The sequence below is a fragment of the Melospiza georgiana genome, chromosome Z (assembly GCF_028018845.1).
Source record: "Melospiza georgiana isolate bMelGeo1 chromosome Z, bMelGeo1.pri, whole genome shotgun sequence".
In the NCBI taxonomy this organism is placed as follows: domain Eukaryota; kingdom Metazoa; phylum Chordata; class Aves; order Passeriformes; family Passerellidae; genus Melospiza; species Melospiza georgiana.
The window spans coordinates 61,579,268-61,603,723 of record NC_080465.1 but is presented as its reverse complement, the minus strand read 5'-3'; the positions used below and the strand labels follow the sequence as shown (position 1 = coordinate 61,603,723).

General features: G+C 38.1%; 1 protein-coding gene across 2 annotated transcripts in view; it reads right to left on the bottom strand.

Moving 5' to 3' along the window:
• ST8SIA4 (ST8 alpha-N-acetyl-neuraminide alpha-2,8-sialyltransferase 4) overlaps positions 1–21,966 on the bottom strand; it is a 53,052-nt gene extending 31,086 nt beyond the window's left edge. The window contains exons 1-4 of one of the 2 annotated variants that reach the window (XM_058043570.1): positions 21,514–21,966; positions 16,951–17,082; positions 14,719–14,751; positions 7,757–8,014 (exon numbers count right to left, since the gene is read on the bottom strand). In XM_058043570.1, coding sequence (XP_057899553.1) covers positions 7,757–8,014; positions 14,719–14,751; positions 16,951–17,082; positions 21,514–21,626 — 536 coding nt within the window. In that variant the 5' untranslated portion in view covers positions 21,627–21,966. The remainder of the gene's footprint in view (positions 1–7,756; positions 8,015–14,718; positions 14,752–16,950; positions 17,083–21,513) is intronic. The other variant, XM_058043571.1, reaches the window with a different exon arrangement.
• Between the last annotated feature and the right edge of the window lie 2,490 nt (positions 21,967–24,456).

The following is a 24,456-nucleotide window of genomic DNA, read 5'->3' as shown; positions in this document are numbered from 1 at the left end:
ATGCTTCTTCCACAAACACCTGCAGAATGTATCAGTTACAGTAGGATAAGTTAAGTAAAAAACGTGGAGAAAAAACTGCTAATGGCTGAATTTGTATGCCATGAAAAAAAAAGGAAGAAGGGAGTAGGTGCTCCTATACCACACTTTTACCAAAGTGGGTGATCGTCCCTGGGTTTACTGTGCCATCTTTATGGCCCAAACATCCATAACATCACAGTCTTTTAGAAAGCAGAGCTCAAGAAAATAATGCAATCAAAATCATAAAAATATGCTCAAATGAGAAGTCAGTTATTCTTCAGAGATTCAGTTCAACTTGCTTTGTCATTAATAAGTATACAGATCATTTATATGAATACAAAGGTCCAGCACACAGTATTCATAGGCCATATTTCAAGTTAGTTTCAAATAAAAGCCACTAAAATTTCATTGAGTAAAATGGCTAACATTTCCATTTTATCTGACATTGAGAACCACAAGAATACTTTACCTACAGTGGAATAATGCAAGAAATGGCCATGAATCTGTAGACTTCTTAATCCTCTAACAATTGGTGGACTTGAGGATTACAATTTGAAATAAGTACTTTAAAACACTATAAAGCAATGGGGAAGAAGTGCTTTATACCAATGCTTTGTTTCATTAATATCTTCTCTTTGTAGACCTAAGCCAAAAATATCCCTTGCACAGAAATAAACACATACATTCTGAGTAGACAAAAAATGAAAATCAGATTGTTGCTGGCAGATGTATTAAGTCTTTCAGAAACATAAGGCATTACACAAGACGTGTGTCAATAACATATACTCCTTCCTGAGTAGCCTGCAAGATTCATATCCAAATTCTTGTAAGAATCAAAATAGTAATCTTGAGTTCAGTGGTTCATGCCATTTTTGGGAAATAATTGGACCTGAAAGAAAAATTAAGGGGTTGAGCAAGCAGAAGAGGAAAAAAAGAGTTCAAGACTGAAGAGAACCTCACAGCTGGACTACACTCAATCTACATGTAAGAAGCACACTGCCCTAATATTTGGGTGCATATAGCACATCTTTTGACACGGTTCTCTAAAAAAAGGTGTGCAGCAGTGCTGTAGTAACTTTCACACAAGCCCCAAAAAAGTGGAATTTACAAAAAACAACACGCACCAACTTCCTATTTCCCCCAACAAATACAATTATTAGTAAGTGTATGGATTCTCACATGTTCTGCATACTTCTGTGGCTACTGACAAAAACTAAAATTGCTTCAAATTAACCACAGGAATCTGAAATAATAGTGAATCCTCTAACATACCCATTTCATCTCTGTTCTTATCCATGGTATGACAGAGGATGTTTCATGAGAACTGCAAGGTTAGAGGCTAAGGTAAAGAAGTGCAGATTCTACTCACATACAACAATCATGAGTGGTTTATAGTATGTACCATGTAAAATATTAACCTGATACATCCTTTCACAACACAAGTTCACAAAAATACTTAATCTATGACTTCAGTATGAAGATGGTTTTTGTAACATCACCTGCAAAAAAACTTCATTAATTCCTGCTGCCCAGATTAGAACTTCAGCTGCTAATCAACAAATTCATTCTTCCAAGCATCTCCCTGAACATCAGTGACTGAAATCCAAGTTATCAACTGACACAGAAAGTGGAGTGTCAGAAGAAGTCTAAATGGCATTTTAGAAAGAGCTGCAAAACATTATTTACATCTTTATTGTGTGTCCTGCTGCAAAATTACACATGGATTAGATTTGCTGTTCTTCCCAATACTATTCCTTTGACAAGAAAGTAAAGCAATAAATTTCTATCACTAAAAGTTTTTTGCATATATAAAAAAAGATTTAAAAAAAAACTACAAAAACTACACCACTGAAATATTAAAAATTATATTTTACTGCATGAAAAACTATGAAATGGAACTTAGCAGTATCCTGAACACCTGTGCCTTAGCCTTTTTATGTGAAAATGCCATTACACATTACTATCTACAAAGAGCATATTCTGTAGGGCAATTATGAAGATCCACATAATTGATATAACTCTGATACAAAAAATTAAAAAAAAATTACAACATTATCAGGACAGAAAGGGTTAAAAATTATTACCCTTGCAATAAATTCAGAAAAAAACTATGATTTTCATTGTTTTCGATAAGCACTTTGGGGCTGTTAAAATAGAATATAGAAAGTAGCAGCAGTTTGAACTTTCCAAAATGGAGAACAGCTAAAAAGCCAGATATTTAGATTAAGACTCTTCTGAACCTTTTCACCTCTTAAAAAACAATCAGTAGGGGGGGGGGGGGAAACCAGCACAGTGCTCCTGAGTTTCCAACAGTTTAGAAAACCAATAAATTAAAGGCTATGTATTATCAACAATAGGAGTAGGTGATTTAAAAATAATAGCATCCTTTTTTCTCAGAATAGTTACAAGAAGATTCAAGGAAGATTCAGACTAATCCTATCTGCCTCTACATTTGGATGCTTATAGGATATGTAATTATTCAAGCAGCCTCTTTAGAACCCATGATCATTTGTATATAGATGTAGAGAAGTCACTTTCTACTGGTATTTCTTGAGCATTCTAGACTTCTGTCCTTAAATATCCTCCTAAATCACCTACTTAAGGACTAACTTCTTTAAAAAAAAAAAACACAATAATCCTAAAATGTGGCTACATGAGTCAAGCCCTCTCCAAGGCTCTCCTGAGACCACTCACACCTGGCTGACTGGAACAACTCCAACAGAGCTCCCCTTTTCTAAAACACTCAAATCCCTGAGCGACAACATTGGAAGATGATGGCTTTCCTCTGCTTTAATTTATTTTTTCAATGTAGTGTGACAAGTTTAAGGAAGAAACAGAAGGCAAAAATAGAGCTGCCACATTTGAGTTCTGAAAAAGTTCTAATGATCTAGTCATGATGTATTCAGATGTTATTTTTAGAGGAAGACTCATGCTTTAAAATATATGTGTTAAATTGGCAACTTTGCTTTCAACAGATCTGCTGGGTCCAAGCTCTACTTGGAATGATGGCCATGGTCCAAGCAAGGTGTAAAAAAAAAAAATTGAAGATAAAAGCTGATATGAATTACAAAAACCAAGTTCCAGGATATAGGCAAATTAATATTCTTAATACCTTTATTCTGACAAATTTATGCTTTTTTCCTAGGGTTTGAAAGAACAACACACATTAATGAAGCTACTACTAATTTCTTATTATTAATTTAAATTGTTCTCCTGAAATAAGATACCACACCTCCTCACTATGATTAGATCTGTCCTTTTCTTCTGCCAGACCATATCTGCTGTCTTCTGCTTATACCATATACGATGCTTGCTTCTGCATATCACAGAAATATTCACCTATTGCCCACAAAAATCAATACACTAGGGAAAAAGTCTAATCAGATTATCCTCACCTATGTACAGGGCAAACCAAGACATCTGTTAAAGGATGTATTCTTTCCTCTCAAAAGGAAAAAAAAATGGACTACAAGCTTTTTCATGTCAACTTCACTAATCACATGGATGGTAAAGTTAAAAAACAAAACTCAAATTATTCTGGAAAAATAGAGCTGCATTTGCCCAGCAAAATTTTATCACTAGTGATGGCAAAAACATCCACTTTGTTCCTAAATGCTGGCAGAGCCACCAGGAAAAACCATGGTGAGAAAAGCAGAGTTGTAACATATAAACCAGGCAATCCAAAGAAAGAAGGAACTAATATCTTCTCATGGCTGTTCCTTGTCAAAGCAGCGCTAACCTACTGAAAAAGTTTCACTCAACAGGCCTCTTCTCCATACTGTCCAACTGAAATGAAAGGGACTTTTCTAGAAGTGGGGTTACCAAAAGAAAAAAAAACACAATATATTTAATAGGGTTTGTTTGACTGGTTGGTTTTAACCAAATTATTTCAAAACTGAACTTGGCCTCTGCTTTTGTGTAGGTCTCATCACTAACGTCCAATTAAATTATAAAAAAAAAATCTATATATAACTACTTACTCTGATTTCTGATATTGTTCAAATTCTGAACCCAAAGCTGAACTGTTTGGTACATACTGGTTTCCAGAAATAATTCCAAGTTACTACTTGGCAATGCTTGGCATTGTTATTTTCCACTGGCCCAAAATACAGCTGCATTTCTCAGAAACTCCTACATAACCACTGCATTTCAAAATATAGCACTTATTATAAGAAGTTCATCTGCTCTGTAAGATGCAACAGTTAACTCACCCCTGGGCTGGTAATTTCAGCATGAGAAAGTGCATAAATATGGGAACAAGATGTACTTATTCAGGTAATCAGATATTTTGGAGTGCTTCAGACTGTGTCTGGTTATAGATCAAAATGCAAGACACTGAAGCTCAGCACTCAGCTCAGCTCAAAAGAGAGTAGCAGGGACACACAGATCAATAGCTCCTTATGGAGTATAAAAACATGAGAGATAAAAAGGAAAGGTATATGGGAATCAGAAAACAGTTCACAGTTATCACAGTTTGGGATTCTTTTACAAACAGAGTGTCCTCTCTTCCCATTTTAATTAGACAGACCATATTTTCGACTGTCAAAATAGGCATGACTTCACTAAACTAGTGAAATTTCTGCATGTTTGTCCATTATTATTAACACTTTCACTCCATGTATAGGATCTTGAGTTAATCAATAGTGCAAATATTTTTGGATATCTGTTGTGTCCTCTTCATTGTCACAGACTTTCACTCTCAGTTTGATCATTAAATTAATGGTAATGTTGGTGTTAACTCTAACCTAAGAACTGCTCCTCTAAGAAACAACTCTCAGAGACAAAATTTTTCCTTCAGATTTCACCCTCCTTCCCCTTCCCCCCCCAATAAAATACAATCAAAATCAATGGAATACATTTAACCAGAACAGTATGACACACTTGTCACAGCACATAGACATAATGCTTAGTATCAGAAGATTCTACAAAACTGTCCTTCACCAGACTATACATTTGGATCCATTCAGAAACTCCTTTCAAGTATACCATCAGGCAACACATAAGTGAGGACATTTTACTTCTAGAGAGATCAGATAAAAGTAAAAAGATTAACAGATTGTCATGGTACATTTTAATACCAGAATCCCAACAGCAATACTGGTAAGGGTTTCTGAAGCACTCCAGAATTTCATAATTACACCATGTGATTACATATCAAGTGATGTACAATTTTTCTAAAGGGAAGATGAGGAATGTAGGAAACTAACTCTGATGACTGATTTGTTTTTTACTTTAACTTCAGTTACAAAGAAATTCCTTGCTATTTAAACAGATGCTATATAACTATACATGCATTGAGATGTAAATAAATAAATATCATACAGTTTAAATTATAATATGTAAATTCTAAAATATTTTAAATTTCATTTGTAAATTAGAAAAAAAAAACCACTGCATTAAACTCCCTATAGGCAGGAGGGCCAAGCACATTATTCTCAAAACATTAGAGATTATTAATCAGAATATTGTCAGACTCACTAGTTGTTATACAGACCACTTAGTTGTCATACGCCATATAAGAGATGTTTCATGGAATCATAGAATGGTTTAGGTTGAAAGGGGGCCTTAAAGATTATCTAGTTCTAAATCCTCCACTATGGTCAGGGAGAACTTTCACTAGACCAGGTTGCTCAGAGCCCCATATAAAATGGCCCTGAACACTCCCAGGAATGGGACATGCAGAGTTTCCCTGGGCAACCTGTTCCATTTCCTCATCATCTTTACAGAACATGCGCATCTCTCTCGCCAGTCTAAACTCCTGATTAGCAACAGTAACTTCCTACTGATTTTATTAAGCTCCACCAAGTCTCTAGAATATTATCTTTCCTCCATGTAATTGAACTACTTAAAACCTCCTATCAGATATCATCACCCAGCTTCATGGCTAGTTAAAATGTGCAAAAGAGCATGGGGATGACTGCAAAGAAATTCAGCACATGATTTAAAATGAAGTATGTACCTTGCCTTCCCTATGAAAATTTTAATCTAGAAAATTTAGCATCTATTTTTTTCTGTAGTCTTGTGTCCTGGCGTGATTTGTTCACCTGCTTTGTGCCCAAAAATGCGTCCTATAGCTTTAAGCTAAACCCAGAGAGAGAGAAAGAGGAAAGAGAAGTGATAACATTTTTTTGCCACCTGTGTTTTAAAACACAGAGATAAGACTCTTAGTTTTTCCCAACTCGTGGCTTGTTCTCTCTAGAAAAAACAGATGGAGTAGTTTCTTTGCTTTTAAAGTTAGCTTTTCATTTGTTAATTGAAGCAGAAGATTTTCCTGAACAGTAGCTTTGTCTTCTAGAACTATGCAGCTTTTCTCCAATCCAAAAACCAAAACATTGTCCAGGGTCCCCCCCACATTGCATGGTGGTCCAGAGACCAGCTCCAGACTCCGTAAAAGACTGAACCACACTACAGAAAAAATTCTGAATCTCTTCAAAGCAGCAAAAAGTTTTATTATTTAACATTATTCGTTCTTTTCATACCTGTAAACAACTTGCTTGTTAAATAAACAATTTTTCACTTTCTCCAAGAAAAATACTTTCAAACCTGTAGGAACTCGTGAAAAAAAGTTGCTAAAACCTACTCTTCAGTATAAAGGATACAGAACATTTCCTTTCAGAGCACTTCCTCCTAAATTTGTCCAAAACCAGGACATCCTGTTAAATGAATCACATTTAATCTCAGAGAAAATACAAAAGCATGCCATAGGCTACATGCAGTTTAAAACTGTGGCAATTAATTTTAGATTTCCTCTGCAGTAAGTAAGGATGCTAATTTCAATAACTAGTGGTACAAGTATGACTAACAAGGAAAATGAAAGAAAAGTGTGTTATAACTTCAGTTGCAACTTGTTAAAATAACTTTCAAATGCAATATAAAACTCATGTATATTCTTTTATTTATGTACTGCAAAACCATTATTTTTCTTTTCCATGTCCTTTTACCATTTATTGTCCTCATCACTCTTAAAGGTGAAAAAAGGAAAAAGCAAATAACTTGTAATGACTAATATTTCTATATTGCTTTCTGTCACAGTCTTCCTCTTTTTTTTTTCTGTCCTTTCATCCTTCTCAAACCAAATCAATTGAAACTTCTGCTTCAAAAGCAGAAGTACCCATCTCTTGCTCAGCATTTTCTACATAATGCCAAGATGTCAAATGAGGCCAGCTTTGACATGATACATGAAATCCAAAGGCCCTCTACTCTATGTGTGTGAAGAACAAATATAAAGAGAAACATATCATTTTCCCCCAAACTGCAAGAATAGATTCTTAAACCAATGTGAAGGAATATATTAGGGTGACTTCCCACTACCTCAGGGGCATCCTCGTTTAACGTCAATATAATACACTGAAATTTTACGACATGCTACACAAAAGTAATGTAGTAATTTACAGAAGGCCATCTATGCTGACCAAAAGCTAAAAAAGAGTATTCTTAAAAAGAAACCATTTTGCATTTCTTCAACCAAGATCTCTGTAAGAATCATTTTGTCTGGAATAAGCACAGCAAAAAGCAAAATTAAGTAATGCAAACCTGTCTCCCTTGTTTTATTTTCACAATAATCTTCTTATCAATAATACAAGCATGAATTTAAATTTGGGGAATCACATGTTGGTGGATAATGTTTCAGATTAATTTAGCTAATGCCTGTAATATGTATGTCAGATTAAAACATTTCTCCCAGATTATCTGCAAGAAACATAGTACTCTGCATCTTCAACAGCAGATAAAAACTTACCTTATTACAAAGTCATGGCTGTCAATCTCTTTCCCACAACCACTCTTCAGAAGGACGCCAGAATTCCCAACAACTGCACAGGTTTTAAATCGGCGATTTTTCATTGGGGAAACTTCAGGGAGAAGGCTGTGCAAATCCTGAGAAATATTTAGAGTGCGACGTCTATCCAGTACATAATGAATTACATCTCCAGGCTTGAAGCTGCTTTTGACCACTGAGACATCTCTTTCGGCATCCAAGAACTGGAGAATATTCTTCCTGCATTGACAGAAAAACGTAGAGACAAAACCCAACACTCCCTGCTCAAATGGAATTTTATCTAGCAGCAGTATAGACTGCACAAACCATACATCATAAAGCAGAGGGCAAACAGTGTCAGTCCTGCCAGGGTAATTTCCCATGCTCTAGGATTGAGTTAGAGCAAAGCTTTTAGGATGGAGTTAACACTGTGGTTACAATGTAACACACAAATACCACAGAACGAGTGCTTAATGACTTCTATGCACAAAGACACAGAGAGACGAAGGAAAGATAACTGAAAATTTGAAGGCATACTGTGTTTGACTATCTTCACAAAATTTTGGAATTAAGACATTTTTAAAAAGAACTGTGGCAGTTTGTTTTCATAAAAACAAATTTAAAATCACACCTTGACTCCTCTCTGAGAAGGGGTTTAACATGCAAGGGATTTAGAAAACAAGTTCTATACCTCGTAACTCAGTGGGAGGGATTATCTAATAATCTCTGTCCAAAGCTTCCATTCTGCCCTCAACAGAACGGTAGAAACAAGGGTCCAAAAATTGCCACATGTTCAATACATAGATTCAAAATAGATACATAATGACTGCAGTGTTATGACTAATGTACGCAATGACTGACGTTTAACTAGCAGAGTAGAGCAGTCTTCAGTACGCCCTTGACATAAAAAGCTGAAAAAATCCCTAGGCCAGAGATGGAGGAGCCACTGATGGCTCAGGATTATAAATCAGCTGCCTTAGGTTGCAAATGCAAGATGTGGCCAGAGATGTGTTTTCAATTGCTATCTGTTAAAACCAGGTGGGATGGTTTTCTTTATCTCTTCCACAACCAATCCTCCCTCTGGGGAGATATCTTCTGTTAATGGGCCATTGAGTCTCACAGCATGACTGATAAAATTACATCATCCCACTGTGAGATGTTCCACCCAGGGGGAGGAGCCAAGCATTCCTATCTGGATATAATCTGCTATTTAGAACACCACAGGCAGCTTTTTCCCACTAGAATCCCAGATCAGCCTTTTCCTACTAGATTCCCAGAAAAAGACCAGACCCATCTACAACACCACTGTACCTTCAGAGAAAACCTACACACTTTCTACAGAGTCATTGTTTCAACAGAAATACACCTGTCACTTGGGAGGACTGCAGCCACCATTTAATCAGACTGCTACCACCACCCTGACCCCCAGGGTGTCAAGTTGTATTCTGACTCTGTCAGTGCTATTTTTTATTACTGCATCTTTATTTTTATTTTTCCTAATAAAGAACTGTTATTCCTATTCCCATATCTTTGCCTAAGAGCTCCTTAATTTCAAAATTATAATAATTCAGAGGGAGGGGGTTTACATTTTGTGTTTCAAGAGAAGCTCCTGCCTTCCTTAACAGACACCTGTCTTTTCAAACTAAGACATGAGCGAAGCTTTACAAGCTTGTGTCCACCTGTGAAGCAGGTATGTTTGTGAAGAAAAATCACATCTGAACCAAGTACAACCCTCTTATGGAACAGACAGGGAGTGCTGAGCCAGGCCACGGTTTTTAGTACATAACAAATCTACTAGAAACCTCTGCATCTATGAAGATAAGAAAAACAAAAACAGTATTTTTCACTGTTGTCAGTAGGTAAGGTGGAATTTAAAAAAAATGGATATTTTGTTAACTAAAAGAATGTTTTTTACATATTAAGCTTCTAAAGAAAAACTTCCATAGAGCACAACCAATCAGGAAAAGATAACTAGAAATGTTATGCTAGCAGTTGTAACACTTAGTCACAGCCATAAATGTGAAACAATCCCCCACAAATTAAAAGAGATGAACAACAGAAACACCCATACTCACTAGCCAGCTCTTGTGTTGCTGGCTCAAGAAAGAAGAGTATGTCTGAATCTTGCATGGATTCAGATCTTAAAAGCCATAGGAAAAGTGAAACATAATATAAAGGATTTTTAAGTAATTCCTCTCATTTCCTAAACTTGGCCAAAAAAAAAAAAAAAGGAAAGAATATCTGGAATATGTTGGGCTATCTGTTACAGCTGTCACACATGAAGCAAGCAGCCTCACAGTAAAGGCAACTTATGCTGAGGCATATGAGGGACTCATAAAAGCAGGATAAACAATCTTAAAATCCTTAGTTTAGCCTTTGCTAAGGCCAGGCAAGTTATTTCTGTAAAAAGGAAGATGAAGACTCCAATTTGGCCTTTAAATTGAATGGACTTTAAATCTCCTTGGGTTTGATAGCTTAACTTTGTGGGCGCTCTGCAACAGATAGATCAACTGATACAAAACAAAAAAGAAAAGGAAAGAAAGAATTGCCTAATCTAGAAGTATTAAAAATTACTGCAATTATTCATCACATAGGAAGAGGTCTACTACAGCTGCAGCTGTAAAAGATAATATGAATCCATCAAAACCTACAAACATCATCGGCCAAGCTATCAAGAAACTCATTTCACGTCAACTTTGATGTGAGAAGGGATAACCACTGATGAATGTCAAAACCTCAAAAAATTAACTGCAATTCACAAGAACTAGATTTCCAACTACAATAAGTCACATGATCAGAAGATTTGCTTTAGTTCCTGTCATCTATAAAAAATTGGCCTTAAACTGCCCATGCTAGCAAAAAAAACCAACATTTGTACATGAACGCAGTATCTTCTGTATTATTTTTGAAAGAGGAAGGCAGTGAAGTTATGCAAACAGTGTCAAAAAAGTAAAAGCACATTGGCTTCCATTATTCATTTGGTTGCTTACATTCAAAACTCATTTATCTATATGCTTATAAAAGTCCTCCAAAGATTTTCATGTAGACCTGAATTAGAATCAGATAATCAACCACTCACTTAACACGGCCAAAATTTCCAAAATGTCTACAGAATTTATTTTTCAATAAAATGCTGAGATAGTCAGAAATGTCTAATCTTAGTATCTTCTCACATATTCAAAAATATTTTCTTATCTGAGGCTGTCATTATGTTAACATTAAATCATGTTAACATTAAAATATTTTTTCTTGATTCATCTGACTGTATCCAGGTATCTTCTGATACTGACAGTAATATGATAAATAATGCAGAGTCCATGCTATTGTTTTAAGTTCCTCTGTGCTACTGACTCACTGATACCATGGCAAAAACAGTACTTCCGATTTTCACAAGTAAGCACTAATCTACTTCAAGCTGCATATTAAATTCAAAAGTAAGCTCAACTGTAAGGGAAAAAAGAGCAGTGCTTTTAGCAAACCTTGAAGAAACAATGTTCTGCAGCCTTAAGCTAAACTGTGTAAACAGTTTCATTTAAGGTGGTTTTCAAGTTTTTTTATGACAAATAAAACTGTGTCAGGGTGTGACCTGAGCCATTTTGTGGTCAGGTGACACTGATGTGACTCACCCTTAATTACAGCAAAGCAGCTGCTTGGAACATGTTTACACGACTCAAAAAAAAACAATGTCATAATCTGTGACTGACCTACGGTTCTTCTTTGATAAGCAGAAACAGGTCTCAATAACATTTAAGTACGAACAGAAACTCCAGGTTGTCTGATGAGTTCATGCAACAGTAATGTCTCTGAACTGCTTCCCAAATGTTAAGACTATGTACTGCTCTGGGGCAGCATGATGGCATTTTTCTCATCACACATTTTTCTAGTTTCATTTTGTACTGTGGTCTTTTGTACCACAAAACTATTATACAATCTCAAACTGTTCTTCACCTGCCTCAGAACTGTGTGAATGAACAAAAGAAAATAGACCACTAGACGATTTGAAGATTACAAAACCATGTATATTTTTAGACATTCTTAAAAAAACTGAAATATGACTGTCAATGCTTTTTCTGGGGAAAGTCACTTTTGTAGAGGAAGGCAGTGCCATAATTCATTGCGGCTGGACTTGAGTAGACCCCTCCAGGTGTGAGGAGAAGCCTCTAGAGTGCATCCTAAGTGCCCAGGAAGTTTCACCAGCAATCACATTATGGAACAGAGATGGACTTGATCCTCTCTGTGCCCACTGAAGATATGCCTTTACCTACACGTCCCCAAGCCCATGTTTATCTAATATGTTCCTAATAGTCCCATGTGGTGGGGACTTGGCAACCTCCCCAGGCACCTCTGTCAGTGCTTCCCTGGCCTTACTGGAAGCATAGTATTCCTTAGATCTTTTCCACAGAAGCTTAGGCTGCTCTTGTTCCTTATGTCTTGCTTAGGCCTATACCTTATTCTTAGCAATATCCTTCATTTACCTGGGAATAAAAAAACACTCAACATTTTTTTTAAAACTTTTATGCTGTAGATTTCTAATCCCTCCTCTTGATTTCCTGCAGACTGTCTCTGACAGGCCTTCATAAACAACCCCACTTTTCAATCTATCAAGTCCTAACTCTGCTTTGCACTCCGCAGCTGGAAAGTAGAAGGTAGCCCTCAGCCTTTACAATCACCAGGGATTGCAACCTAGATAAAACATGATTTTTTTGCCAGCTAAATTATTTTAATTAAAAACAATATGAAAGAACAAACTCTATGGTTACAGAAGGTCACAGCTTGCTCTTTTACATGACTAGAGTTCCAGGTCCTGCTAGTTTCTTGAGGAAGCAGTGAGGACCACAGCACCTGTGCTAGGTTTTACTTGAGTCTAAAAGGGTTTCAAGAAAAGCTCTTCAAGAAAAGCAGTCTTTAGAATCATAGGATAGTTTGTGTTGGAAGAGGACTTGAAAGATCATCTAGTTCAACCACTAATTTGGATTTGTTAAAAACATACCTAGCTGCAAATAACCCTGGAAGGGCTTCAAGGAGTTCCCAGCTGATGGAGGTCACACAAACAGAAACACTTTAATACAAGAGAGTGGGCATGCAAAAGGAAGGTCGTCCATATACCAGCTTTTGAAGAAGATAAGCAAGGTAGAGTAAGATAGATTGGCAAGCAAAAATCTCCTGAGGATTAATATGACTAAACCAGACCAGAGAACCCTGGATTCTATGTCTTTGACACAAAAACAATCAGAAAGAAACAGTGCAAATGGCTTTAGAACATTGCTCCAAAAGCTTCCGAGCAATTGTAGTGCTCCATTGCTGAGTTGCATTTACTACTTAGCAATTGTAGTGCTCCTTTGCTGGCTCTGTATTTACTGCTAGCACTTCAGGGACTTATCAGAGCTGTTTCACACTAACTTGTAAGACAAAAATTGATAATAATTGGAACCTTTTGAAGGAGGAAGATGCTTTTTTTTTTTAGATGCTGCTGACATCTTACAAATTCTCACACTTTTCTGACAGGAAATAGTCCCTGTTACATTGTAGAGATAAATACATTCCCAATGTAGTTATTTAAAAATTTGCCTTCCTGCAATTCATAACCTTATTTTGCTCCTTTCAGCATAAACTACCATATTTACTTAAAAGTAAGTAGAAAAAAGTCACAGACAGGAAATTGTAGTTCATTTCACACAGGTCATAGATGTGCTGTCATCAGTCCTGTGTGGAAGGCCTTCTCAAAGAGGTTTGTACCATTGCAGACACATACCTACTTTCTGAAACTATAGCCTTCATTACAAATGAAGTCTCCTTATTTCTATAAGCATGAGGAAAACTTTCACATTGCTACAGAGAGTAGAAAGGACATAAGACATAAAACCTTAGCAGATGTTGGACTCCTCTTCATGACTGAAATAACACAGATAGAAAAGGGAGCTAAGAAAGCAGTCTTCTTCCCTTTCATCCCTTTGTCACAGGAATGATCAATTCTTCTTCAAAGAAGTTGCCAGCAATGAGAAAGTAACATCAGTTGCAAAAACCAGTCTCCTACTAAATCAATCACTGGAAAGGCAGAACATTTCACACAGCCCCAAGTAAATAGTAATACTAATTAGTAATACCCATAATTTTCACCTCAATCACAGAAAGTCTAGCACTTTCTTCTTAAGCCTGCTTAGTATCTCCAAAAGGCTTCTGCCTTCCCAAGAAGGCTGCTACACTCCACAGAATGCCTTTTCTGGCTGTAAAGTTCTAGAGCACCAGAAACCCACTGAAAGCTTTCCATCCTTCCATGGGGTGCTGATGAAGAAGATTTACCACTCACTGACTCCTATCTGAGCTTGGCTTTGCCAAGAATTCCTAAGGCCTTTGAGGCTGACAGACACATCACTAACTTGAGCAAAAATAAACGGTGAGAGACGATGACCACAAAGTCAAGAAAGCAATAGCAAAGTACAATATTCTAGATGCCAATCAACATGATTTGACACATCACTGACCACTTGTCCTTGAACAAAGCAAAAAAATACTTTCTACATTTGAAAACTGATAATGTGAGTGGCAAGCTAAAGTAAGACACAAAAACATCTGTCATTCGTGGATGACTCTAAGTTTTATGAAATATCTTTATGATGGACACGAATGGCTTCACAAATTATTTCTCCACTACTTAGAACTAATAACATTTTATACATTACTCAACAGGCACTAACTTGCTTTTTATTTATCTCTTACTGTTACTTCCTATGATCACACCACAAGACCACCAACCACTCATCATGTTAACAGCTGCAATTATAGACAATGAATCATCTTCATAGTCTACACAGTGCGTGCAACATATTATGGAGGGCTAAAGCAGTTAGTTAAACCACAAGAATACTGTACGACTTTGCCAGACACTTTTAAAGTTAGTCCTGAAAGGTGTGTAAGTGTAAAACTACAACTAAAATGCTTCTTACTGCAACATGGAAGAAAGGTGCATAGCAAACCACCTGAAAAAGTGAGAGAATGTACATAATTTAGTCAACATCAGACTGAAATACATCACAAGGGGTTGCATACAACTTCCTCAGTGAAAAGCATGCCTGATATCCCTTTTTCACTACTGAGAGCCATAACTGAATTTGCTATACATGTCAGCAAAGAGGATTGCTGGAAAGATTATGCCTGGTGGGTAGCACTGACTCCTTTCATAGAGTTCATGTCAACTTTTGACCCTAAGTCACATTAATCTAAAATAATTTTCTGGTTCACACCTACCTACTCTGTCTGCCCCAGAGTTCATTAAGGTAGCCATTTCCTCTGAAAACAAGACTGGCAATGTGGACTTCTAAATAATCTCAGCTTTATGCCCTCTATGGTACACTCTTACAATGGAAGAATTACAGTGGAACCTCTACTTCTAGTACTTAAGCCAGTGTACAAGATACACTGCTTTCTTCACTATATACTAATGAGACAAAAAAGACCCCTTCCCTGCACGGTATTTTAAAACCCCACATATAAAAGTGGTTCTTAAGTACACAATAGTGATTTATTAAATAAGAGAGATTTCCCTCTCTGGAAACAATTAAGAAAAAATTAGAGATTTTGATTTGATTAAGGAGATTTTGATTTGATTAAGGAGATTTTGATTTGATTAAGAAAAAAATTAGATTTTGAATCTCATTAACCTAGTAGATTGAAATTATTACACATCAAATGATATACATGTATTAACAGGATGAAAACATACTAAAGCATTCACTGTTTTACTTCATTGTCTGAATAACATATTTTGCATTTGGAACAGGTGGAAAATTGGCAAAACCCAAGCTTAATTTTCTCTCTTGATTTTAACCAAAAGGTTATTGTAATACCTTTTCTTGCTTATTGATTGGCTTGAGCAGTAAAGCGTATCGGTTTTAAATGGTTCTGAAATATGATACTCAAATTTTCAGTAAAATGACTGAGAATAATTCTCTACTTATAGTCAATCATTTCCAAATCAGCATACTTCACAAGTAGAAAAAACTGTTTTTTCCCAACTTTTGGACCCATAACTTATGATACATACATTTCTGAGCTACCTTTATCTTCTGCATGTTTTAGAATTAGGGACATAAAACAGCAGTCATTAAAAAAATTCTTATATTTCTCATTCAGAGAAGCCATGCTTTTATACATGAAAACAATGCATGATTTAGGGGTTTCTAAACCGTCCTTTAATTTAAAAAAATTTGAAAAAAAAAAATAAAAGTAGAAAGGGAAATAGCAACTACATTTTAATTGGAACACATTACTATTTAAAATCTTAATATTCAGAAATCAAGTCTAATCTACTATGCAATTGTTGTTAAAAATAGTTACTTTCCCTCATTTTTCATAGCATGTGGCACTCCTAGAACTCCACAATGCCAATCCATGCTCCATGTGCTTCTCTCATGGGCCATCTTCCTGATGAAGATGGGGAAGATACAACACGACACATTCAGAGGCATCTTGCTACTCTCTGAGGCCCCAAGGTCCAGAGATCCACTGTAAAGACACATCAGAACTATCAAACAGTTCAACTCTGCTACTGGGCTGCCCCCTCAGCATAAGCCTAAGGCTCTTTTTGGCCTCATATCAATAAAGGAAATGGCTTAAGACACAGCTATTGTCAGTGTCTGACCCTGTGATGTGGACCAGCCACAGCCACAAGTGGACTCACAACACTTGATGGCCCAGCTACTGACTCCTGCACCCCAGCTGTTTGCCTAAGCTCCCTCTGTATTCAAGGGAGAAAAGCTGGTATGCTTAAGATACTTTCACCTGTTCTATATCAAACCTTTAGGATAAGAGAAAATCATGTCCTAAAAGCACCAGTTTCTCACCACTGACTGTGGAAGAGTTCTAGACAACCAGCTTAAATATGGACATGAATAATAGAGATTGATTACACAGGTCTTACAGTCACAGCCAGGTGAAAACATTTTATTAATTCTTATGAAGGATGACTTTACTTCGAAGCCTAATGTCATACAGTTGCATTTAACACTAAAACCTAAATAGATACACTACTGAAACCTAAATAGATACACTTTAAAAACACCCACTTGCAAATGTAAATCAAATTACTGTTTTATAGACCAAAGGAATCATAAAGCAAAATAAATTAAAATAATCATAGGCAAGGTGAAATGAATTGCTTTTTTATTTAGGAAACTCACCTTATTTCCATTACCAAAGAAGAATTGATTTTCCAACCTTCTGCAGCATGTTGGAAAATTGAGGAGCCACCCTTTAGAATTATCTTATCGGAGCTATTGATGATTGATCTACTCACACTCAGTACACCATCTCTGCAATGCAATATAGAAAGCACACAATTACATCAAGGATAACTCCAGTTTAAGTAATTTACATCCCAAGCCCCAGTAATATATCCTTTTATTCACAAAAAAATAAGCAACTATCTCTTAGCTTTCTAAAGAAAATAAACTGTAACAGAAAAAAACTATGACACAGTTTCTGTAATAGTTGAATACGCAAATTAGGAGCTTAAATTTGTTTATACTTGTAATGGAATAGCCATAACAAGACTACAATAAACTCCAAATTGTGAATCTGGACAAAACTTCATTATGATTGTAAGGCAGATTCTGCACTTCTAGGTTCCAAATTTCTAGTACTAAACTAAGAATCAAGTATTACATTCCTGTGTAAGCCTTTGCGCAGCTCATAATCTGCAATACTGGTTTAACAGATATTTTTGGCCTTCTGCTTAAAAACGCTAAAGATTTTTAAGTATGGAATTCTGGAGCTTAAGGACATACAAAATACAAAATTTTCCTAACATTTCATGAAACTTTTGCTTGCACACATCCAAAACATTCCAATTGTCTTATCCTGTCCATCAGTCATATGATTGTAATTTTTTGGCAAGGTAACCTTAAAAGAAATAAATATAGTAAGCTTTGAGTGATGACCACTGAACACCTGGTGAGCTAGAACAAGCTGCAGTGATATTAGCCAACAGGATAACATAAATGAGGCAAAGAAGCCAAACACTACAAGCACAATTTAAGGTGTTACAACTAAAACTCATTTTTAGCTCCACATCTTTCCATTATCATCTATAGTGTATCATCCACAGTCTTTTAGATGCCAGAGCAATGTTCAGTTGAGTTTAAACATGGCCGTTCACCACAAATACATCAAAAGTCCACCACAAAAAAATGTTTTGTAACTCAGGTGTGCACAGGACAATGATATATAGAAATCTGTTTTTCTGTTAAATAAGCATGCTCTGAAATACTGCCAATAACAATAACTTGGAAACAGAATATCTGACCCAGTCCCTTCAATGAACAAAACGGTAAAGATGGGAGTCTGAAAGCTTTCCAGAATTGCTGACACTTGTTTTTCTGCGGCTGTAAGCTTTGATGACAATGGTATCAGAGCCCTTAGTAAGAAACACAGCAACATTACTGGCTGTATACAAAGCAATAATACATAGTAAAATACACAACAGACTAAACACAAGCAATAGAAAATTAATTAAGGATAATAGGACATTAATTAAGCTAAATTAACAAAACTGGTAATATGCAGTAATTTCTAAAACGTGCTGTCATTGGAAAAGCCCCATTAACTAACAAACCATTACCATACTCCTCACCAAAACCATCCTGCATTACTTGCAGCTCCCCTTCTCCCTCACCCTCATGCCAACACCCTGCAGCCCAGACATCACACTGGTGCAGAGGTAAGGCTGCCATCTACCAAAAACCTACAACTTTAGGTTCATGACCTGTATGCAAATTACCCAAATCCTGCGAACCTGAATGCATGGGAAGATGCTGCAGAAGTCCCTAAATCCAATAGCCAGTATCCAATTAATAGCTTTTGCTATATTAACATTTTTTATTCTCTAAAACTTTTCCAAAATCGTTGTAATAATATTAATTACATATATATTCCTGCATATATTTTCTACATGCATTGAGTGCATGCATCTAAAGGCAAATGACCAAATTACATCCAGGTAAAGCTCTCAGTCTAAGGATACTTCAGAGATGTCTCTAGTTTATTCTAGATTAAATATTATTTAGTACACACTTGAACAGTGAAACAAGTGACAAAACTTAGTAACAAAATGCACTGTCAACACTTAAACCATAGCACTCAATACGTGGCTGATTTCCATAGTCACAATTTACAACTGCAGTGAATTATACAGATTGTACACTGAAACAATGTTAAATTATGTTCTTATGAAAGAAGATCCTAAGCACTTTGTGTTAAAGTTATTACTATGAATACAATTGGGCTCATTTAGATGCTCCTCTCCCCTTTATTAGATTAATTTTCACTTCAAGCAATATTAAACAAACTAATACATAAAAATCCAAACTTTCTCCAGGTAATTCTTCATTGTGTAAATAAATGAAAGAAATGTGGATTATTTTGTATCTTCTAGAATCATTGCAAATCCTCTCTGATATATTTGAAAGAACTGCCATACTGCAGCAGCAACTTACAACTGACAGTGTCAGCCTTCACTTTGGATTACCTTGCGTTGGTGACCAATCAGACCTATATAACAAGACTCTCTTCTCATTAAGATAGTTCATCAAATAAAATAACTGACTTCAAGTGTATTCCATTTCAGTAGAAGATGACACTGTCTAAGCAACACTACTCTGCGCATAGCATGCATGTTTCATTACCTGCTTAACCTTGAAAGGAACATTACTGTCTATTTGAAGTAGGGTGCACTTCACAGTAATTGTCCTAGCACACTTCCCTATGAAAGTGCTCAGCTGGTTTAGAAGTTCTCATGTAACTTGGAATTGTATATAGCCAGTCCATTTTGAGTTGTCTGCTGCCACTAATAACCATAAAATGGGCCACCTCGTTCATCCATAACTTCTGAAAGTAAAATAACCCATCGAAAACTGACTTTGCTTGCTCACATGACCAGTCAAAAATAACCCAACATCTCAAACCCCTAATTCAGGAGAAAGGAAAGTGTAACATCAATAGAGGCAGCAGTGATGAGCAATACATTTTTAGGCTATTTTTTTTGCTTCATACAGTAATGAATGGGACAACGGGCTATGAAGAGAAAAAATATTTCCATAGTGAAAGTGAGTAGTACCATACAGCACAAGAAGTCTCCCTGATAAAGAAATAGAGATATCACAATGACTAGTCAGAAGTATATTATAGCTGTATTTTAAAGTGTTTGTTAGGAACATGTGTATTTATAACTAAACACACTTGTTTCCTTCCATTTAATATTAAAACAACAGTTCATTTTAGTAAGGTTTTAAGTTGTGTCAAACAATGTGCAGTGAGCGGAAAGCAGATTTTTCATTGCAAACTTATATAAAGTGATTTCTGAACAATTTCATCAGTTCCTTCTAGTCTGAGAGGAAGGAGCACATACTAAGAAACACGGGTATCAATGACAATTCTACCTCATACGTTCATTTTCACATCTGTTTTCACATAGCTGTAACCCGAAATTTTAAACTTCTGATCATCTTCTAAGAATAAAGATAGGTTTGTGGTAGAAACCGGGTTACACTCAGGCTGAACACGAGGAAGAAATACCAGAAAGCTGTAAAAATCTTGAATAAAAAAGGAAGCAAATATTGCACACACAGGTGCGGACAGTCCCTGCCCTCAGCATGTGCCGGGGCGACAGCTGCCCAGCCGTGCTCAGCTGCCTGCGTCCCCCTCCCTCACAAGACTGCCTGAGAAAGAGGGATGTCCTTCGTCTTTAACTCCGGGGGCCAAGTAGGTTGTAATTGCCTCAGCTTCCCCCAGGCCTGTACGGGTACTTACAACCCCCTTATGCCTCCTCCTTAAATTAAGGCAAGGGCTTACACAAGAGGACAAAAATCTACTGTGAAAGAATTCGACCCACAGTCGACATGCACTAACAAACAGAAAGTGTGAGTTCCTACTTAGCTTTTATCGATTACATTGAACGACCAATAAATTCATGCATTGCTCCAGAGAAACCAAAATCTTATACATCACCATGGAAAAACCAACTTGGCTGAAAACCTAGCATCTCCAGAGAACAGCTGCAAGATGGGAGAAAAATGAGGAATACAGGATGAATTCACATACATAAAGAGAAAGCTGAGGTGCAAAGAAAAAAATGGCAAGGAACTCTTTGCGCTTCGTTTTGAGTCAACCACAGGCAGCAAAGGGAAAGAGTATGTAACAATTGGTCTCAGCGAGGGACCAGACTTTCCAGTGGAGGAAGCTCGAGAGCTAAGAGAGCTACACTTTTCTCAGAGCAAGAATCCTTAAGAAAAAGCCACGTTAAGCAAAGCTTCCAGGCAAACACCAAAAACGGAAGCAGACCCGCATCCCACCACGCCTGGCTGCGAAAGGCAAGAAACCGAGGCACAACAAGCTCCAGCGACCGCCGCCGCCACCTCGGGCCGTCCCGGGGCAGCCGCGGATCGGTGAAACTTCCCAGGAGCGCCCCGTTACGGCGGCTGGGAGGCAATTTCGAAGCAGGGCAGCTCCTGTCCTTTCCCGTGCACTCGCACCCACCCACGGCCGCCGAGGCTCGGCAGCAAGCCCCACTCGCCACTCGTCCCGTAGCGGCATCCGGGCCCTCCGGCAGCGTCCGTCAGCGAGAGCGCCGAGCTGCGCTGGTATCGCAAGCTGCGGGTCACAGCCTGAGTAGCTCCGGAGCACCTGACAACCCACACGGCCCAGCCGCCGTCTCGGATCGCCCTCCCGTCACGGCGCCCCGCAGTTACCCGGCGAGAGCTGCCTCCTGGCGCTCCTCGGTCCGTGTTATTTCCTTCGTCTTATAGAAGATGAGGAGGAGACTTATGGTGCACACAGTCCACCTCTTCCTGACAGAACGCATGTCTTCTGCGAAACGTGGCCCCCTCCCCCTTTTCCTTTGTTTATCAGGGGTGTGCTGGAAACAGCTGCACACGCGGCACGAATTGTTAAAAACACGGCGATGTATTTTTTGGTTATTTTTTTCCGAAATAATTACAGGAGATAAAATAAAACCAGGCAGAAGCAGAGGCTGGAGGTTCTTTGGCGTTTAGTTTGTCTCTTTCGCCTTGCCAGGCAGCTGGGCTTGCAAGCTCGCCTCGGCCGGGGAGACGAGTCCGCGGCGTCCCCGGGCGTTGGAAGAACAGGGCCGAACCGAGGACCACTTCGCGGCTCACCGGCCCACCCAGATCCGCTGCAGCGCCTCTCGGTCGAAGGCGCGGCCACTGCCGCCCTCGCCGGGGCGGGAGTGGGGGCGGGCGAAGCGTGGCCAATGCGGACAGAGCGGGTGGGGCCTTGGCGCGGGGAGGAGAGCGGAGGACGCGGGCAGGGCCAGGGGGGACGAGAGGAAGTGGGAGTGGTGCGCGGGCGGCTCCCCCGGGTTTGAGGAAGGCTTGCGCTCCTGGCCTGGGTCATGTCCATTGTGTCCGTGTTGCCAGCTGGGTGTCTGAAAGTGAGAGCGAAGGACTGCCCATTGCTGTGCCGCAGAAAAGGAACACACTTCAGAGAAAGATGAGGGATTTTCGTCAATGGTTATTTTTTCCCCCCTCGCTCCCGATATGGTTGATTGTGGCTCGAACAAGGCACTGGGGGTTTTTCCCGGTCTTGCTGTTCCAAAGCCGCAGGAGAAGGCGGGAATGCAGAAGGGAAGCGACGTGGCCCCCCGCATAGACCCCCTGGAGTCCGGCCAAATCCACCGCCTATGCCGCGCTCTCCAGGGTCTTGTTTCATCCACACCGTCTCAACACGGCCGTTATTTTCCTAATTTCTGCTGTGGCAGTTTCTCTGAAATGCAGGAGGAAAAAAAAAAAAAACCAACAAAAAAAAAACCCAAAAAAAAACCTCCGAAAAAAATAAAACCCACACACACACCAAAAAAAAAAAAAAAAAAAAAAAAAAAAAAAAAAAAAAAAAAAAAAAAAACCCACTCACGAAACCCGTAAACGAAACAAAAAACCCCAAACCTTTGAGATGGATAATCCCACATCACATGAAGATTAAATTATTGGCTAAATCAGCTTTTCTCAGTATTGTTTTGCCTTTTTCAAAGTGAGTGAACTGGAACTATGCTGATTCTGTGTGACAGGGATCTGCCCACAGCCCTTAAGTTTGCTCTTACGGAACAAGTAAGGCCAATATGACACACCTCCCACAGGGATCCAGGAAGGCTTTGATGGTAAATTTAATGTGACTTCTCTTTTCTAGCTTAAATTACAAGCAAGAGCTCATGGGATGACAGAACCTTCCCTGGGTCTATTTGGCCTGCTATCTTGTGTCCAGAACTGATCCGTAACAGACATTTCACAGGTGGATGCAAAGAAATTTGGAAGTACACATTCTTCCTTTCTAGGAGAGTACTCCCTCACAGGCATGAGGAGTGAGGAAATGTTAGAGAAGTCGTTGAAAATCTTAAGGCTACTAATAGCCTTTCAATTTCAATGAATTTCCAACTGATTTTTACATTGGAAAAATCAGTTGTGTGTAGTAAAAAAGTTTTAATTCAGTCTCAGTGCAATTGAATGGAAATTGCAGTTTCCTTCCACGCAAGCCAGATCAAGCTGCATTTTCTGTGCTCTTCTCTGCTGTCGCTCTAATAACTTAGTCTCAGAAAGTGATCTCTCTAAGGCATCAGCAGCAAAGGGAGAAAAACCCATTCTATCTGTGAGAATGAATTTCAAATTTCCCATTGTATGATACCTGACAGTCTTTAAAAAAAAAAAAGTTTATTCAATGCAAAACTCTACTTAATATCTTTGTAAAATCTACATCACATGTTTAGCCTAAAAGTAAGGATGTCAATTCTGTTGAATATCATTGATATTTTTTATACCTTATATAATTTTTGTATATTAGATTATTTTTGTATTTAGATGGACTAATTAAAAATAGGCATTGAAAATGTATGTAGAGGATCCCGAATTCAGCCATCTTCAGGAGTTGATTTTACTTGATTCCATCCTCAACTGCCAAAGTCAGCTTACGATACAATTAGCCACAGCAGCTCCTTGGTTTCATGCCAGACCACATGTAGGTTCAAAAGAAAACAGTGTTGCCTCCATCACCTTCTTCTCCTCTATCTACTGCTGCACTTCTTCCTCCCTGAAGGTTAAAACCCAGCTCCCATGCTGCTTCATGAGAACTAATTCTAACTCAACACAAGAAATCCCTGCCTGTGTCTAAGACGCTTGAGAATTGACAGTGATATTCCTGCCGTGCCCAGCAGTGCACTTTTCTTTCCCTGCCTGGTCTGGTTGCAACCAGTCTGACTGAAACTGATCAATAAAGTTCAAGCTCCTAACCATCAAGACTCAAAAGGATTTTTCCAGTTACTACAATGAAAAACTGTCAGTTCATACTTAAGTAAAACATGGAGGAAACCACTTCTCAAAAAAAAAAGCACAATGCACGTAACAACCTGTGGCATTTTCCTGAAAATTTCAGCTGTTCCCATGCCTGTCATTCTACTAACATGAAAACATACTTCTGGGTTAGAAAGGGACTGTGGTATCATGAGACATAAACCAGCTCATCCCCTACAGTGATTCACTGTCTTCACCTTCTGTCCATGCCATTCAAAGCTCTGATGTTATCTATGTAACAGGGACCCAGAGTTTCAGAAGCTCCTTAGAAGTGGATCCAGAGCAAGTTCCCAATTTGTTCACTCCTCTTCCAAATCACTCCTGAGCTTTCATTCA